This window comes from Balaenoptera borealis (genome assembly GCF_965194805.1).
Source record: "Balaenoptera borealis genome assembly, chromosome: 8".
Lineage (NCBI taxonomy): Eukaryota > Metazoa > Chordata > Mammalia > Artiodactyla > Balaenopteridae > Balaenoptera > Balaenoptera borealis.
In genome coordinates, this window is record NC_138865.1 from 95549991 (window position 1) to 95568417 (window position 18427).

The 18427-nt window shown below is 43.8% G+C and overlaps 2 protein-coding genes across 6 annotated transcripts in view; both read left to right on the plus strand.

Annotated features, from left to right (window-relative positions):
- Positions 1–18427, plus strand: part of FKTN (fukutin) — a 124311-nt gene that overhangs the window by 84766 nt on the left and 21118 nt on the right. For all 4 annotated transcript variants that reach the window (XR_014247885.1, XR_014247886.1, XR_014247887.1 and 1 more), the window contains one exon: positions 1661–1766. The gene's annotated coding sequence lies outside the window, so the exon portion shown is untranslated. The remainder of the gene's footprint in view (positions 1–1660; positions 1767–18427) is intronic.
- Positions 1666–18388, plus strand: TAL2 (TAL bHLH transcription factor 2). Of its 2 annotated transcripts, none has more exons than XM_082404250.1 (2): positions 1666–1766; positions 14797–18388. In XM_082404250.1, the coding sequence occupies exons 1-2, from the start codon at positions 1735–1737 to the stop codon at positions 15146–15148; spliced, it is 384 nt and encodes a 127-aa protein (XP_082260376.1). In that variant the 5' UTR covers positions 1666–1734; the 3' UTR covers positions 15149–18388. The 2 variants fall into 2 exon arrangements, with proteins under 2 accessions (XP_082260376.1, XP_082260377.1); XM_082404251.1 differs by having other exon boundaries at positions 1679–1766; positions 14821–18388.

Here is an 18427-nt window from a genome sequence, read left to right on the forward strand (position 1 = left end):
CCCAGGGAGACAGAGGACCCTCTCCAGCCCAATTCTGTACCTTCACTCTCCAGCCCCTGGAGCTCTGGCCTTTATTTCAAGTCCTGGTCCCCCGGGGCTGCATGGGGAATGAGGACAGCTGATAAGCCTGACATTATTGACTTTATGGGGAGTATTCAATGAATTTACTTTCTGCAAGAAGGCTGCACTCTTATCTGCTGCCCACAGAACATCTAAATCCTCATCTAGGGGACCCGTTGATGAATCATGTCTCTTATACACAAAGAGCAGAGAATGTAAAGTGGAAAAGGGGAGTCGCATCCCACCCCTTTCTTTTCTCCAGTACCTGGTTCTGCCCACCCTCACCACCCTTGCTTTCGCACTGCACTTTGGTTTATTGGCTGGAAATAGAAGCACTCACAGCTCCAGGCCTACAAAGTTGAGGCCAAGCCAGCCTGGTCTTGAGAGTGTCAGCAGCTGGGCACACCCAGGGCTGTGCGTCCTGCTAACTGGTAACTAAGGGAAGAAAAGCCCACTCACTTGAGGCAGTTACGTGTCCTGGTTTTTGCTGCGACGGTCAACATTTGCTCTGGACAGAAATACCCGCCTGGCCTCAACACCAGGTGTCTTGGTGGAGAAATGTGTGTGTGCGGTGGGGGGCAGTTACCAAGGGGTACTGGGTCTGGGAGCTGGAGAGCAAAAATTAACTGGAAGAGAGAGCCTGATGCTCAAGGCAAGCTTTTCTTTCCCCCCTCTCTGATATCTCCTTAATCCATCCAGCCCTGGGATGTTGGCTTCAATTAGTGGAAGGAAATAAATGCTTCTTAGTAGCACAGGACCCAAAGCAACTGGAAGGAGAGAGATGAGAGCCAGGATACTGAGTTGGACAAATGAAAGAAAAATATCAAAGTACCCTTTGGAGGAAAATTAGAGGCATGTATTCATATTCCCCATCTCGTTTTTGGATAGAGTTTTCTGGTAATAAAATGATTATTTATTGAGCAACTATGATTTTATTAGATGCCTGTTACCACCGTTTTAAAGCATTTACTCCCAGTCACTAACTTCATGTACATTAGTGCACTGAGTCTTTACAATAATCCATGAAGTTGATATTATTTCCAGTTTACAGCTGAGAAAATTGAGACTGGGAGAAGTTAAGTAACCTGCCCAGGATGGCAGCTGGTGTCAGAGCAGGAATTCAAACACCAGTCTGCCTCCAAAGCCTAATGAAAAGCCTCTCAGCTTCTATACAAAACTGCTTTCCATTTGGTATTTCTCAGTACCTTTTCCCACTTAGTCCACAGCACATCAATGAGTATTTATTACTCCCATTTTATAGAAAACAGGCTCAGAAGAGTAATTTTTTTGTTTTTGCAATTTGACCAGCTTTTTATTTCTTAAATAAGTGGCAAGTGTAATTGAGAAAGTTACAATGCAGCAGTGAGCCTCTAGACCAATTAACAAATTCCTCTACTTAAATGCAAACCAGTAACCTCATCATTGTGCTTATCCCGGGCAAGGCACTGGGTTAGCAGACAGAAAAGAGGGGAGACAGGAAGAAAGGGCATCAACGGGGCAGATGAACAGTGCTAAACAACAGTACAGGGAACCTTTGCAAAGCTGATTCCGGATTGTGGTTGGATCACTCTCCCCACCCCCACCTTCTTTATTCAAACAGGGCTCCTTACATGTGGATCCAGTTGAGGACCATCCCTGAGATTCAACGTTCGTTCGCTACTTCTCAGATGGAGGATGTTTGGTAACAGGCTATGGCAAGCTTCCAAGTAAGCATAACTTATTTACAGAGTAATATTGTTTCTCCTCCTTTGTCACTGAAAGTCACAGTGTGCTGCAGGGGGGAAAAACCCAGTGGACAGCAGGTGTGCTTCCTCCTAAATCTGTATAATTTTTTTCCTTTGTTGTTCCTATCTATGAGTGTGTCCAGGGCCATGAAACCTGTGTGCCTCAGGGACTCTGGTCTAAAGATTCTAGCATCTTTACTTTTCTGTCATGCCTAGGGAATGACCTCAGGGAAGTCCCCAAATGATGATGAAACAGCCAGATCTCTCTTTCCTTAGGAGAGAAGACCAAAGCTCTCATCCCTCCCAACGCTCGGGTAAAGATGTGGGCCACATCAATGTATTTCTCCCTTCCACGTTCCCTGGTTTCCCACATCACCCGCTTTCATCATAGAGCAGCTACTTGCTCTGTTATTTTTTCATTCAGGGGAGGTTAGAGTAGGGGAGGCGGGAAGAGGAGGTGAGCTAATCAGTTGTTTGCCCTGTGGGTCCTGTGAATGGAGTGACATTAACATCCATGAGAATTTATAGCCTCTGCTGGCTCTGAAAAGATGTTTGTGTAAAACTTGCTAGTAAAACAGAGTCAGCTGCATTTGAAGGCCTGTTTCTTTGGGCATACATTTTAGAATTTAGGTAAATACTAAATTTATTTGGGAGCTAAATTGTGCTGGAGTGATATTTTGTTTTGTCTAGGATAACACCTTGTTATGTAACTTTATAATGAAGATATATAATTTCTCATATTAAATGAGAAAATTGGGTGAAATGCCTAGCGTGACACCTAGTACTTAGTGCTACATAATAGGGGTAGAGAATTCAGTGTGTGGCCCAGAGTTGGTGCTCGATGCCACCCCCTAGGTCAAGCCATCATCCTCTTTCGTCTGTATTCCTGTCACAGCTTCCTAGTCTCCCCACATCATTTCTTGGCCCCCTCCATACAGCAGCCAGAATGTTCTTCTCATCACCTTAAAAAACAAATTAAGCAATCACCAGAAACTCCTTCCATGGCCTTAGAAGCATTCATTTCACAGAAACAAGCTATGTGACTTCTGACGGAAAGCAGGGCAAGCTGAAGGCAGCTGTTTGGAGAAATGAGTCAGTGCTGTCTTGCATTCATTCATCAAAAGCAAGTAAACTAGAATGAGACTTGCTTTAAAGAATTCAACATGGAGATGGGGGCTCTTTTAAAAAAACAGAGGATTCAAAGGAATTTAAATTTCCCAAATAAAATGTCACAGAAAGATAAAACCTATGACCGAAAGTAACACCCGCATACTGACAAATTTAGTTGTAAAAGAATTGGCACAGTTTTATTTGGAAAATGCAAATTTAAACACAGGAGTTGTAATATCACAAAACAAAATGGAATTCATGAGAAGAAGCAAGGCAAAGAGGATCATTTTATGTTGACACAGGGCACAATTCTCTTAAGTCAATAAAACTTCCAAGAGTCTTTATGTGCAAAATGCATTGTATCTCAAGGTGTAAAGATTTAAAGCAAACACTCTTGGAAAAACCAAAAGGAAGGAACAGACACAAAACAGTAGAGGGAGATTTTCACATAACTCTCTCTAACAGATCAAATAGACCCAAATTCCCTTGAATATAGAGGATCAATTTAATGGATGTATATAAAAATTTTTTTTATTTTTCAAAGGATATATCTCCTTTTCTATTACCTAGGGATCATTTATAGAAGTTGATCATATGTTTTACCTAGAGAAGCTCTTAATAAATATCCCAAAGCAAAAACAATATGGAGCACACCTTTGACTACACTGCAATAAAATTAGAAGTTAATAGCACATGGTTACCAAAAAATACAAGGAAATTTTTTTAAAGTTTCAAAAAGAAAAATTAAAATAAACAACAGATGTTAGAGGCTAATGGCAAAGATACTGCAAATGGAAGTGAAGGATGACACCAAAGGTATATCAGAAGAAAATTCATAGCCTGAAATGCTTTTCTTATTAAACAAGAAAGAATGAAAATTAATAAACAATCTAAGAATGGGAGATGGAGAAAGAACAAAATAAACATAGGCAAATGAAAAAGCAGATTTAATAAAGATATGGTAGAAAGTGAAATAAGTCAGACAGAGAAAGACAAATACAGTATGATTTCACTCGTATGTGAAACATTAAACAAGCAAAAACTAAAACTTAGATGAAGAAAATGGAATAGTGGTTACCAGAGGGGAAGGGGAGGGGGCTAAATGGCTAAAGGGGGGTCAACTGTATGGTGACAGATGGAAACTAAACTTTCGGTGGTAAGCACGCTGTAGTGTATACAGAAGTTGAAATAGAACGTTGTACACATGAAACTTATATAGTGTTATAAACCAGTTGCCTCAATTAAAAAAAAAGATGAAACCTAGAAAGTCCAAAAAATAAAAATAAAGATACAGTAGAAATGAATACATTAGAAAATCAGAAAAATGATGAACCACGAGGTAGTTTTTTAAGAGAAAAATAAAATGGACAAGCTCTGCAAAGCTAATAAAGGAGAGAGAAGTCCTAAACACATAACATGAGGAATGAGAAAGTTGATAATGTAAATACAGAGATATTTTTGAAAGCATTTGTTACCGACCAGGGTTCTTGGCCTTCCCCAATCAATGAAAATTGACTAGAGGCCAGAGAAGAAATTTAGGCAAGGTTTTATGGGGGCCCCTGCTGCAGCAGCAGGGAGTGAGAACAAACCACAGGTTCCTTTGTTTGCTCGCTCCCTGAGGGGAGAGCGAGCTTGTTCCTTATATGGGGCGAGGGTAGGGGTGTGTCCAGGGGTCGGGCCGGAGGGGTGGCTTAGGTGCTTTGCCCACCCCTTAGGTGGTGGGTTTTTTAAATTTTTTAAATTATTTTTTAAATTTATTTATTTTTTATTGGGGTATATTTGTTTTACAATGCTGTGTAGTTTCTACTGTACAGTGAAGTGGAGTTCCCTGTGCTATACAGCAGGTTCTCATTAGTTATCTATTTTATACATATTAGTGTGCAGAGGGCATGAGCAGTACCCTGCTTTTGCTCCAGGCTCCTCAAAAGTGGCAGTTGGGTTTTTTGGTCTCTTTGTATCTTTTGTCCAGGATTTGTCCCAACTGCGCATGCACACAGTTATTTTTAGTCCCAGACAGTTTCTTTGTATTTTGCTGCTGGAGGAGAGGTGTGCCCACGTGGAAGCATTGCAGCACTGCAGCAAAGGGGCCCAGGTCCCAGCCTGTCTCACTTTGAATAACTGTATATAACACTTTACTAATGAATGTGAAAATGTCAAAGTTCATATGTCAAAGTACCAAAATTGCCTTGCAAGGTAGCACACTTGAAGGAACAAAATCTATCTAGGATTTACTAGTAAATTTTCTTAACTATCAAGAACCAGCTAATTCATGTGATGAATAAATTGATGGAAGCTTAACAATAGATGGATGGAAGTGGGGCTGAATGTATGACTGGATAAATGGAGAAATAGATGGATGCTTTGGGGCCTGGATATGCAGAATTGGGGATTGGGAAGGGGGTTGAGAATGAGCGGGGAAGAAGGGAGTTTTAAGACTAGATAGAGCTGATGCTTGACCTCCAGCCAAAATGACTTTGGTCCACAACCACCTGGGCTCACAGGAGTCCGTTCTGAAAACCTCAGGTTCGTCTTTTCTGAAGCTAACAGCCCCAGCACACAGGACTAGAGATCCAGCATTCACAGGCTAATCCAGACAGATCAATTAAGACAGCAGAACCAGAGAGGCTGACAATGCCCCAGCCCTCCTAGGGACCTGCTCTTCTCTCCCCAACCCTCTGGTCCCTCCCCAGGAGCCCGCAGGTGCAGTCTCTCCAGGGGGTGGTGAGAGCCATGAATAGTAAGGGTTTTAGCTCAAGCACACAGAGGCGTTTAGCTGCCCAAACCTAATCCCCCCATAATCGGATTATGTAAATTCCTACTTCAACCCCTTCCCCTGCAAGACCTCGCCCCTAAACTCTCCACACTGGGAGACCAGGATGGGAGAGGGCCCATCACGCTGAAGCATCACTGCTAGTGGAATGCTGCACCAAGACGGTTTCCCCCATTTCAAAAATTATAAAACCAACAATAACATGAAAGAAACTTCAAAGAAGAAAACAAATGTCGACCCTGGTTGCACTGTGCCAGCACATCTGTGCTCCCTTCTCCACAGTCCTCATCTTTCCCCTCGTCCTGTCTCTCAGTCCGCGTCCACTTGTACACAGATCCTATTTTACACTTACTGTTGCTTACCTTAGCCTCACACATTTCCAATCTTGATTCCTAGTTGGTACACTTCTTTTTTACAACTGTAGAATGTGCCATTAAGAATATATTACCTCGCAGGCTTTTGGCTGAGAGGAAGGGTAATGTAGGTTCTTGGTTTAAATTCCAACATGCCCTCTATCAGGATTGAGGTACAACAGGTAGGGTGGGAGACATGGGCACCATGAGGCAGCAGTTCCCCTCAGTGGCACACAGAGACAGATGGCAGAAAGGACAAATCAGGGCTGCTCACTGCAAATATTAGAGTATGTTCCCAAAGGCCCCTTTTGTGCCTATGCATAATTGACCCATTCATTCTCTCCAACCCACCCTCTAATCCATCCACTGACTGCCACCAGAATGAGCCTTGTAACTGTAAATCAAAACATATCACTCCCATGTTCAAGGCACACAGTTGCCTTCATATGGACTGCCCTCTCCTCCACTCATACGTGTGTAGTTCCTATCCAGCATTTCCCACTTTTGCACCCAGGTGATCGGGGCCCCTGCCTTGGATTCTGTGCTTTAGATGGACCTGCTCTGGTCCTCCTCCAGTGCCCACCAGGTGCCCATTTTCCACATTCTAGACCACACTCAGGGTATCAGGGACCCCTGAATTTATACCACACTCTGTATATCCAGAACCCCTGCATTTCTGCTCAAATGGCCCTGAGTCGATTTTCAGAACCTTCACAGGGCTCTTCCTTAGGTCCGTGTGGGCTGGGATTCCACGTCATATACACAAGACCCTTCACAGAGAAGGGGGTGGGAAAAGAATGGGAATGGGGATGGGTCAGGAGTCTCCATTTGTACCCTTTTCCCGAGCCCCACATATGTCAGAGGCAGCCCCGCCTCAAGGCCTAGTTTAAATGGCATCCCTCCCACTAGCAATTGCTGATCCTCCAGCTAGAATCTTTGCCTCCTTAACTCCAATTTCATACTCTCTGGCACTCAGGACTGTCTATCTTGTATTTAGTCATTTTTGTCATATCCTCTTCCTCCCAAAGACTGTGAAGTCCTTAAAGGCAGATACAGAATTTTCTTCACTTTCCTGCCCTCTGAGAACTAGCAGTTTGTGCAACAGCTTTTTTATTTATAATAAGAACTGTATGCATTTTTTTTTTGAGGAGGGAGACAAACAACCCCAAAATCTCTGTGGCTTACAACAGCAAAGATTTATTCCTCACTCATGTGACGTGAAGGCTGTGGTTGGCTATGGGTTTGCTTTATGGCTTCCAGGCTGAGAGAGCAACCCCAAACATTACTTTCTCATGACTAAGCCCAACCAGCAATCACTCTTTTTTTTTTAAACATCTTTATTGGAGTATAATTGCTTTACAATGTTGTATTAGTTTCTGCTGTATAACAAAGTGAATCAGCTATATGTATACATATATCCCCATATCCCCTCCCTCTTGCGCCTCCCTCCCACCCTCCCTATCCCACCCCTCTAGGTGGTCACAAAGCACTGAGCTGATCTCCCTGTGCTGTGCAGCTGCGGCTGCTTCCCACTAGCTATCTGTTTTACATTTGGCTGTTAAAGCTTCTGTTCTATCACCACCATGTCAAGTCTGCTCACATTCCATTGGCTGATGCAAGTCACATGGCCAAGCCTGGAAGGGAGTGAGGAATTGCTCTCCCTTCACCTACAGGGAGGCACTGCCAGTCACATGACAATGGGAGGGGCTATATAATCCTCTCACAAGGAAGGGAGCCAGTAGTTGTAACAATAATACAATTTACAACAGTAAAATTTATAGTAGTCTGACTGTGTACTAGGTACAGTGCTAAATTTTACAGATGAGGAAATTGAGGTAGGGAGAAGTTACATGATTTACCTAGGGTCACATAAATGGCTACATCAGGGATTTCAACCTGGGTAATGCAAATCCAGAGTCCTTTGCTCTTATCCACTAAGCTTTAATGCATTTGTGAATTTATTGTGCCAAATCCTATGCTGGTACCTTCAGAGAGTGTGAAGCCTAGAATTTTATTACTTACCCATTCATTTATCAACCAACATTTGAAGAATGCCTGTTCACTGGGTTTGAGGAGGAAACAGACAAGATAAATGGGTAAAATATTACTAAATGGGAGTGAGTGCTAAGGAGAAGAATAAAGCAGGGCAGGAGGATGAAGAGTCCTGTGTGTGTGAACGTGCAATTTTAGATATTGTGGTCAGAGAATCCTCATTGAGAAGGTGACATTTGAGCAAAGACCTGAAGAATGTCAGCTCCTTGAGGGCAGAATTTGTGTCTGTTTTGTTTGAAGTTGTATCCCCAGTGCCTATAACAGGCACTGGCCCATAGCAGACACTCAATAATAATTTCTGAATGAATGAAAGGAGGTGAGGGAAGGAACTATTTGGATAACTTGGTGGGAAGAGTGTTTCAGGCTGTAGAAACAGACAGTGCAAAGGCCCTGAGGCAGGAGGGTGCCTGGAGTGTTCCAGAGCTGAGTACACCCCGGGGAGTAAAGGAACACACGGGGTCAGGTAAAATCTGGGAGCCATTGTTAAGACTTCAGCTTAACTCTGAGTGAAATGGGGAGCCAGGGGAAGGCTTTGAGTGACAAGTGACAAGAACCTGACTTGGGTTTTCATAGGATCATTCTGGGTGATGTTGGAGAATGGACGGAAAGAGGAAAGTACAGAATCAGGAAGACCAATGAGGAGGCTCTGAAATACCAAGTCCCTGGGGCACTCTGGAAGCTGGGATGAATAAATCGGGGGATCTGTCCAGTGCAGTGATTGTTAAATTTCTTTGTGCATCTTCATCTGCGGGGATACTTAGTAAAAACGCAGATTTCGGACCCCATCCCCAGAAAACCTGATCTGGTGGTCTGGGTTGTGGGTATTGAGATCTGCCTCCCCTCACCCATGATTCTGAAGCAAGCGGTTCTTGAACTACAGTTGGAGACTTACTGGGCCTTAAATGATTGACATCTGATGAGTTAACCACGTGGCATGGACTTTCTGAGGTTTGTAGACGTAGAAGAGGGTGGGTAGGTCACACGCCCAGCTTTGCCGTGGCCGGGTAGGTGGCAGGACGCCTCCCGTCCCCAAGCCTTACGCAAAGCAGGGTTCTCCTTCCGCCTCTGCTCCGTTTCTAGAACACAGGGAGGCTGGTCCCGGGAAGCGGGCGCGCGGTGGGGGGAGGGGGGAGGGAGGGACCTGCGGAATCCGGGTCAGAAAGGGGCCCCGTGGGTCCCCGAGACAAAGGGCGGTGTCCTATAAAGACGGTAGCGGAGGCGTGGCGCCCAGGCGAGGGCGACGACTACGGCGCGGGCTCCTGGATCTTGGAGAGGAGGTGCGTGGACTCCGAGAGGGACGTGGGCACTGCCGGGGCTTGTGGGCCAGCGGGTCTCCGGCGCAGCTCCCCGAGTCCGAGCCGCACTCGCTGCGGAGGGCAGGGGTGTGGAGTTGACTTGGTGGCAGCCACCAAGGCGACTCGGTGAGAGAACCTGGGGGCTTTTCGCGGAGCAGGGGCGGTGGTGCGGCTCCGGGGGAGCCTGGCGGGTCCTCTAGCGCGTGTTGGCGGGGCTGCTGCGCCTTGGTGTGCGATGCCCGGGCACCCCTGGATGTGTCTCCGAGGGCCGCTTAGGCAGCTTCTGCGTCGGGATGAGCGACTCCTGGACACCTGGCAGGTGCGAAACTTTAGCCGAGATGCTTTCCCGGACGCCTGAACTTCATCGCAAAGCAGGCGCTGCCGGCGAAGGGGAGCAAAAGTTATACAAAGAAAAAGGGAAAAGCCGGGAATGAAGCGGTCAAGGGCAGCAGGTTGGGCGGGGTGGGCGGCGAGGCGCGGGTGTTGAGCGCGTTTTGGAACAGGTGGCGCTCCCAGTGCGCCGGGAGCGCACCCAAAGTCCCGCATTCATAGTTAATGTACTTATTTAGAAGAGTTGTCTGGTGAGAAAAGTAATTGCATAATAGTATGTATTCTGATTTTTAAAGGATACATACATTTTATATAAAAGATATATATATATATATATGTGTGTATATATATATACATATATTATATATACACACACCAAACTGGCTACTGCTGGGGAATGAGTTTGAATAGGTAGATGGGTAAGGGTGGTCTTTTATTTTTTGCTTTATCACTTGTGTACTGCTTGAATTTTTTTTTTTCTTAAGTTATCATGTGTTATTTCTATAGTAACTTCAAAAGGCAAAGCTGTGCCTCGTATTGGAGGTTAGGCACCTTCCCCTAACGCAATTGTATAAACCACCCTTCACCGCCCTCTTTCTGGACATTGTTTCCACTTACTTTTAAAAGAAAGATGAAAGAGACAAATACACAGGACCAAAGGCCAGAAAGAGAAATTTAAAGTTTTATGAAAAAAGAGCAGTGTGAGTCTGAATGCCTGGGACAGGCCACCATAGGAATGTTAGCTGTACTTCTGTGCTGCAACCTTTCTAGTTGACCTGGGCTCTGTGTCCAGGAAACACCCACACGAAAAAGCAGCACCTTTTCTGGGGGCATAATTGTTCTTTTCTCCAGTAACCTGTTACCTTCTGTGGTGACAGTATAAGTAGAAGTTGGTGCACACCTATATTCCTACTCAGTTTACCGTGACATTCCTCCTATCCAGGCATTCTTAGCCTGGGGCCCATGACACACACCCACTTGGGTGTGTGGATAGAATTCAGGCGTTCTATATATTTAGGTGGGAAAAAATTACATCTTTATGTCTACTGATCTTTAGTTTAAATTTAGCATTTCCTTTATTTATGAATGTGAGTAATAAACTACTTTGGCACTAGTAGTGCTGATGACTTTGTCACCAATAAAAATCATACTTTCAACTCATGTTACAGATGTTGCAGATCTTCTGAAAAAATCATTTAAATATCACTACTTAGAAATGATGATAACAAATCTATTTAATGTGTTAAGAGTGAAGCACAGGTATTACTGTCTTGCTTTTTAGAATTATTTTAATACCTATGAAGTATAATTGGTTATTTTATGTGTCTATTTTAATTCATACATTTAAAATTCTTATTCTGAGAAGGGAACCAAAGGCTTTTTCCTTTATGTATTTGAAATCATTGTTCTGAGATGAAATCCGTCCCTAGGCTTCCCCAGACTGCCAAAAAGGTCCATGGCACAAAAAAGGTTATGGACCCTGACTCAGCAGGAGTCAGTGGTGACATAGATGCATAAATACTCAGGCTTGGGACACAGGCTCTGCCACACAGGGATGTGTGACTTGGGACAAAAAAACTTCACGCCTGTTTCAACATCTATCAGATGTTCTCTGATTCTCTGGCATCTGGGGTACTTTTTAAGTTCTTAAATTACTCTGAATCAAGAATTAGCAACCATCAGTCCTTGCAACAGGAAAAACACTAAATGCCATTTTCCTTTGATTTAATAAGTCCTTAGCAATTTTCCAGTGACCTCTACTTTGAGTTTTTCCAGCTTGTTAAATCACTGATTTCTATTTCCCCCTGTGGAGAAGGAGAGTAACACACTTGAGGATAAGTCAACAAGTAATTATTAAGCACGTCCTAGGATGGCAAGGCTACGTTTCAGAAGCCTTCTCTTCTCCCCATTTCCTCTGTCTGCTTCTCACAGTAGGATGGAGCCCTCTCAGAAGAGAACACCAGTTAGTTTATCCTGCCTAATCTTTTCTTCCCAGCTTGAAAAAGACCCCCCATGGGACTAGTGAATGAGCTAAAGCCTCTTTTGACAAGAGAAGCTTAAAAGTGACTTTGCTTCCACAGTCCTGGCTGCAAAGCAACCAGCCTTGGTGTGAGCAAAACTGAATAGTTTTTTAAATCCCCTTGATTTAGGTTCAAACTTTCATATTTTAGGTAGAGTTGGATGCAGGTCTGACAAAGCTCATATTTTCATTGTATATCCAAAGGCTAGGTTATTTAGAAATAACTTAGGTAGATAAAAGGCAAGGGCAGGGCATTGTGGCATTTCAGCATAGAAAGAGGCCTTGGGGATCACCCCCTTCAGTTTGGAAGCCCCCTAGAATGCCTGAGTTAGGTGCTGTTTCTCTGCTCCTACGGCCCCTGTGCTTCCCTCTCTGTGTCACAGGGCAGTGGGCTCCTCAGTGTCCGGCAGTGAGCACAGTGTCTGGCACGTAGAGTCAGTAAGTGTTGATAGTAAAGCTTAGAGTGCATGTGACTGTCTTGGATCATGGGTCCAACTAGGAGTGTCTCCACAGAGCGAGGAAATAAACTTAAGCGGCTGATGGAGGGAGCCTGAGGCCAGCCCGTGAACTTGAGCTGCCATGATTCTGCTCACCACTGGCTTCTCAGCACAGCACTGGCCTCTCCAACCCAGGCAGAAGCGGGAAAGGCAACAAGCACCTGCATGGGGAAATGTCCTGGGGGGCATATCTCCTTGTAGCTTATTTTATACATGATAGTTTGTACCTCTTAATCCCCTAGATACTGCTTCCTTCTCAAACATAGCTTTGCTAGGTCTCAGAACTCCTGTTTGGAGAGTACGGCAGTGTTCTCAGCATTGGGTGCACGCGGAGATCACACAGGGGTGCGCTGCTTGGACCTCACTTCAAGAAAAAACTTGCAGTTCAGCTGCAGGGAGTGCAGTTAGCTGACAGCCTTCAGTGGCAGTGCCCTCAGGACGGGGCCTCCGTTCTTCCGGCAGCCCCCAGCCTATGAGTGAGCGTGGCAGCGCTGCCCGGATCTGGTGATTTCTGCCCAGTGGGGTCTCCTCTACAGTCACTCCTTGCCCTAGAGCTCCCTGTTGGGTTGACTGCCATTTTTCCAGGTCTGCATCACAGCCCACCCTTTTGTACCATATATGCCAATTTTTAACCCTCCAACTCCTTCCTGCAACGTGGGCTGTTAACACAAACAACAGGTGTGGAAGGAAACTGGCACTTTGAGAGGCAGCTACCAAGTGCCCGACATTCTACATGGCGCTTTATATAACTTTTCTCAGATATTCGGGATGTTTACCTACAAACTCATATCCTCAGGAAAGCCCAAATAAAAATAGGAGATTGGGATTGACATATATACACTAATATGTATAAAATAGATAACTAATAAGAACCTGCTGTATAAAAACATAAATAAAATAAAATTCAAAAATTCAAAAAAAGAAATAGGAAAAAGGTAGAACTTAGGGAAAAGTTCAATGGCGTTGACCCAATCATTTTGGTCTTGACATGGTTCTTTTACACCTTTCTCTAGTCAGCAAGTGTAGCTCTGGATTTGGCCCTTGGTGTGTGGGACCTTCTGCTGTGATTTTTAAGTGCTTATGTATGTGCCGCCTCCTCCACCAGACCATCCAATAAGCTCCTTGAGCACCAGTACCCAGTCCAACCATGTCCACAAACCCATGGAACAGAACAGGTCTACAGGAAGGGTTAAAATAAAGCAACAAAGTCAGCAAGAGCGAAGAGATTACAGTAGGCTATAACCTATAGGAAACCAAATAGGAAATATAACCAAATAGGAAAACAAGATATCACCCCCCCAGGAATATTCAGTACCTCACAAGTCATTTTTATTTATAAATATATTTATTATTTTGTTATATTTATTCCCCAACAATTTTATAGCCATTACTCTGTGTCAGGCACTGTTAGAGTGATTTACAAATATTAACTTATTTAATTCTCCTAATAGCCTTTGTCTTCCACCAGTGGCTGTGGGCATGGGGGGCTCTGGGATGGCCTGGAAGCCTTTATAGGAATGAAAAGGAGGATTTGATCTGCTCTTTAAAGAATGTGTAGAAATAGGCAAGAAGACAGCGAGGAGGGAATTCAAGGGACAGAAGATGGCATGTGTGAAGGTGTGGAGTTAGGAATATTTACTACTCTTTGGGGGCACAGGAAGGGGCCCTCTGACCAGGTTGCTGAGACTGGAGCAGGCGGCAAACTGATAGCCATGAGCCAAGGGCACCAAACGTTGGGTGCTGGGCTTTGGCTCGTTTGCTGATGCGCCATAAAGGTTCCCATTAACGTAGGTTAATCCAAGCCACCTGAACAAAGGGGCCCATGCCTCTAAAAGTTAAAAAGAGCACAATTAAGAATTGGCAATATGCGATAATAATCACCTCTCCCAGGGTTGGAAAGGTCATCCATATTCAACCTTGGAGAGCCTGGGTATCTTCTGCAGCATCCACACCAAATCGTCACCCCCACCTGCCCCTTTTCTTCTTTTGTCACGCTAAACAACCCCACTTCTGCTCCTCACGCAGCCGGGTTTCAAGGCTCTTCATCACCCTGTTCATCCTCCTCTAAATGTGGTCCAGTCTAGATATTTTAGCTCTTACACAGCGGGCCCAATCCTGCAGATGAGGTCGGCCGGCTAAGAGGAGAGTTGTGCTATCACCTTCTTCACTCCAAATATTATCTCGTTAATGAAACCTAGGGTCTCAGCACCCCCCTTTTTAAAGAATCCATATTCAACTCTCTATTAGCAAATATATGTTTTATTCACACATGTACTCAATCCTACACTGTGCCTGATTCTGAACAATTAGGAAGAGTTGGTTATAAAAGAAGTAATAGGGGTATTAGGATAAAACCACCTCTTAACTGGAGGCTTCAAAACAACCAGGGAGAGGAACGCTGAAGGAAGGTGTTCTTATCCTGCCCTTTCTTCTGCCATGTTCTCTTCCCTTGTCAAAGGAAGATTCAAAGCACCTGGAAATGAGGCAATGCATTTCCTAAGATCTGGGTGGAGAAGATTAACATCTCAAGTTCCTGGCAGGACATGTGCTACCCAGCAGGCCTCTGACAAGGTATTGGCCCTCAGTGCCCTTTCTCTTTCTCGTCTCAGGAACTCCAACATGACCAGAAAGATCTTCACAAACACCAGGGAGCGGTGGAGGCAGCAGAACGTCAACAGTGCCTTTGCCAAGCTGAGGAAGCTCATCCCCACTCACCCTCCCGACAAGAAGCTGAGCAAAAACGAAACGCTTCGCCTGGCAATGAGGTATATCAACTTCCTGGTGAAGGTCTTGGGGGAGCAAAGCCTACAGCAAACGGGAGTGGCTGCTCCAGGAAATATTCTGGGCCTCTTCCCCCAAGGACCCCACCTGCCGGACAGGACTCTCCTTGGTGATTACCAGGTTCCATCATCCAGCCCAAGCCACCACATTCCGTAGTGGGGCTCTGGCTGTGGTCACCCCAGGCAGCACTGGTTCAGAAGTAACTAGCTGTCGACAGCCTTTTGCATGTTCCAGAGTCAACTTGATGAATAATTTGTGAGGCATGAATTTAAGCTTCATAGGAGGTGGCTCAGGGTCGGCTTCAGGATGCTGAAAGGAGACCATGAGGAACGTGGCTTGGGAGTCTGTCACCCCCCACCCCCAGGGCTTCAGTAAGATCAGCCTGTCTCTGTCTATGTTATAGATCTGGGCTCTGCATAAGATGTTGTTTGAAAAAAAAAAAAAAGACCCTTAGGTTAAAAACTGGTTTGAAAATCACTGTTTTACTCAGTATGTTTTCAGTTATAAGAAAGTTTTCTCAAAATGGATCTCAGATGGATGAGTAGAAAATGCTTCCCTGCGAACATATTTTAAAGTTTGTTTTGAAAAATGAGGCATATTTGATCAAGGGTGAACAACGTTAAGACAAATGAAAAGATAGCCCTTGCAGAAACCATCCTGGAGACTTGCAGGAACATCTGTGAAGAAAAGACCCTCCTGACATGTGAGGACCACAGGAAGGCAGCAGATACCTGTGGAAGAGCTCTGCATCCTTTATCTCTATGGACATGTGAGGTGTCACTTGCATAGGGCTGTGTATATATATGTTATCTCTAAAGTCAAATGGTAGATTATACCTGTGAGAGGAAAGGACTTGATAATTTATGAGAGTTCATAGTTTTCTTATGAAAAACAGCTAGCTAAAATAGGTTTTCTAACCCCTTAGTTTCACATGTCAGGTATCAAAACTTTTAATTTAGCCTGAGTTTCTGCTGACTTAAGACCTGTAAAATTCAAATATAATGATGAAAATCTAAATATTACCATTTAACAGCTCATTTAACAGAGAGCTTAACAAAAGATTTAGAGTAGACAATAGGAATGTTAATACCAGACTCTAATGAATTAATGAACATGTGATTTGTTTTCCCTGCTATGGAGCATTAGCTCAGTCTTACGCTGGGAGAGGTGGTACCCACAAACGAGTGAAACAGCGTGGATCTGGCAGAACTCACCACCATGTGCCACCCTGATGATGCTTAGATTCAAAAATGAATCCCATAGTTGAGCCCAGAATACAAATAATGTCATTTGATTGCCTCTGGGACATTTTATTTCCCCAAAGTTCTTGGTGGTACATTGGTTTTAAAACCGTCTGAACTACAGGTAGGAAATAGATGGATTTGAGATTATGTATACACAATAGAGGAATTTAAATTTTCTGCCACTCTAGAAGGAAGGTATTTGATTTATGAAAGGCTGAAATGAGCCTCTTTGGTTTGGTGATTAGAAGAAATCTGGATGAGGCGCCCTCAAAATCTCATTCTCCCAAAATAGCAAGGTCATAATGTCTTTAAACTCTACACGGCATTGACACTTGTAGAACAACACATGTATCAGAAACAATGCATTTTCCGTGTAGGTCCTTTCTTTAAACTGCATTCAATAAATGTCCCCACAGACCCAGAATAGTCCTGGGAAACACATAAGCACAGAGACCAGGGGATTTCCCCCGAATTTGCATTTCTTTCTCATGAGCTTATGTGGACTTAAATTTGTCCCCAAACTACCAGGTGATAGTACATCTCAAAGCTTTGATGACAGTTTTTCAATTGAGTAACATTGCTTATTCTCTCATCTGGCATTAACTCAAAGTAACACTTTTGACAGCATTTTTATATTAGCCTCACGTTGCTGAGGAAGGCAGAGAAGACCTCTTTGCCTGAACACAGGATTTTACTGCTCTTCTCAGAATGAGTGCACTTCTCTGCTGCTGGGGCCATGTCTGTTGTGCACAGAGGGCCTTTCCACTGAAAAGTAACCGAGTACCACCAAAAAGTCGTGAGGAGATTGAGTATCATTAAACTAAATGAGGGAACAGTTATTTAAAGAAACCCTATAGGAAATTCCTACGATAAATGAATAAACATTTAAAATATTACTTAATGTAATTCATCTCTTAAATGATTTCTTTTGCGAGTTGGATTTTGGCCTATCAAGTTGTGTTAGGTTAAAGTGACTGTCAAAAGGAATTGCAGTTATATGGACCAAAACCTTGCCAAGGTATCTGTGAGATTGGAAGCTAATTCTAAAATCACTCCACAGCCTTCTTGGTGGCCTGTACTTACGGCTTGGTGATTACAGTAGTAAGAATTTATGGTTCAAATGAATTCTAGTTCACTGATGGTACATCTCTTTATGGACCATTTGAACCCAAAAGAAAAATTTAGACAGGTTATATCATTTATGCTACTCTGTTATTTGAAAACAAGTGTTTGTTCCACTATGGGCACCACTGGAAACTTCCGGAAGCCAAGTATAAACAGGCCCATTTATTTATACAGATCATTAGATTGGCTAATTCTACTCCTCCTTTTACAGAGGAGAAAACAGTCCAGAGGGTTTTGAAGTGACTTTCCAGAGGTCACATGGACAATTAGTGCAACCCAGGACATAGTGTGAGATCTTCTGAGCCAGCACGTCCAGCCTTTCTACAGCCCTGTTCAGCCACTAAGGATTTTAGGATTGAAAATGGCCAAGCACCTCATTATTAGGCTCATCTCTTTTCAATAGTGTTAGTGATCTTCATATGCCTTTTAATTGAAATTGAATTATTGTGCTTTGTAGAATGTGATTAGAGGTACTGACCAAAGATTTTATTTGGTGATGTGTTTTGTGAGTTTGTAATCATTGATTCTAAATTGCTATTTAACTATTAATTTATTGAAAATAAATTATTTAAGAAAAGAAATTGTTTTTTTTTTTTTAGAAAGTATTTCACAAATTTACTAAGCACATCCACCCATTCTATCCATCCTTTGAACCCCACTCCCCCTGTTATCTTGAGTCTAAAAAAAAAATCTAGGGCTTCCCTGGTGGTGCAGTGGTTAAGAATCTACCTGCCAATGCAAGGGACACGGGTTCGAGCCCTGGCCTGGGAAGATCCCACATGCCGGGGAGCAACTAAGCCCATGTGCCACAACTACTGAGCCTGAGCTCTAGAGCCCGCAAGCCACAACTACTGCGTCCGCATGCCACAACTACTGAAGCCCATGCACTGCAACAAGAGAAGCCACCACAGCTAGAAGCCCACGCACTGCAACGAAGAGTAGCCCCTGGTCACTGCAACTAGAGAAAGCCCGTGCACAGCAACGAAGACCCAACACAGCCAAAAATAAATAAATAAATAAATTTATTTTTTAAAAAAATCTAGCATCCCCTAATTAGTCCCTCCCT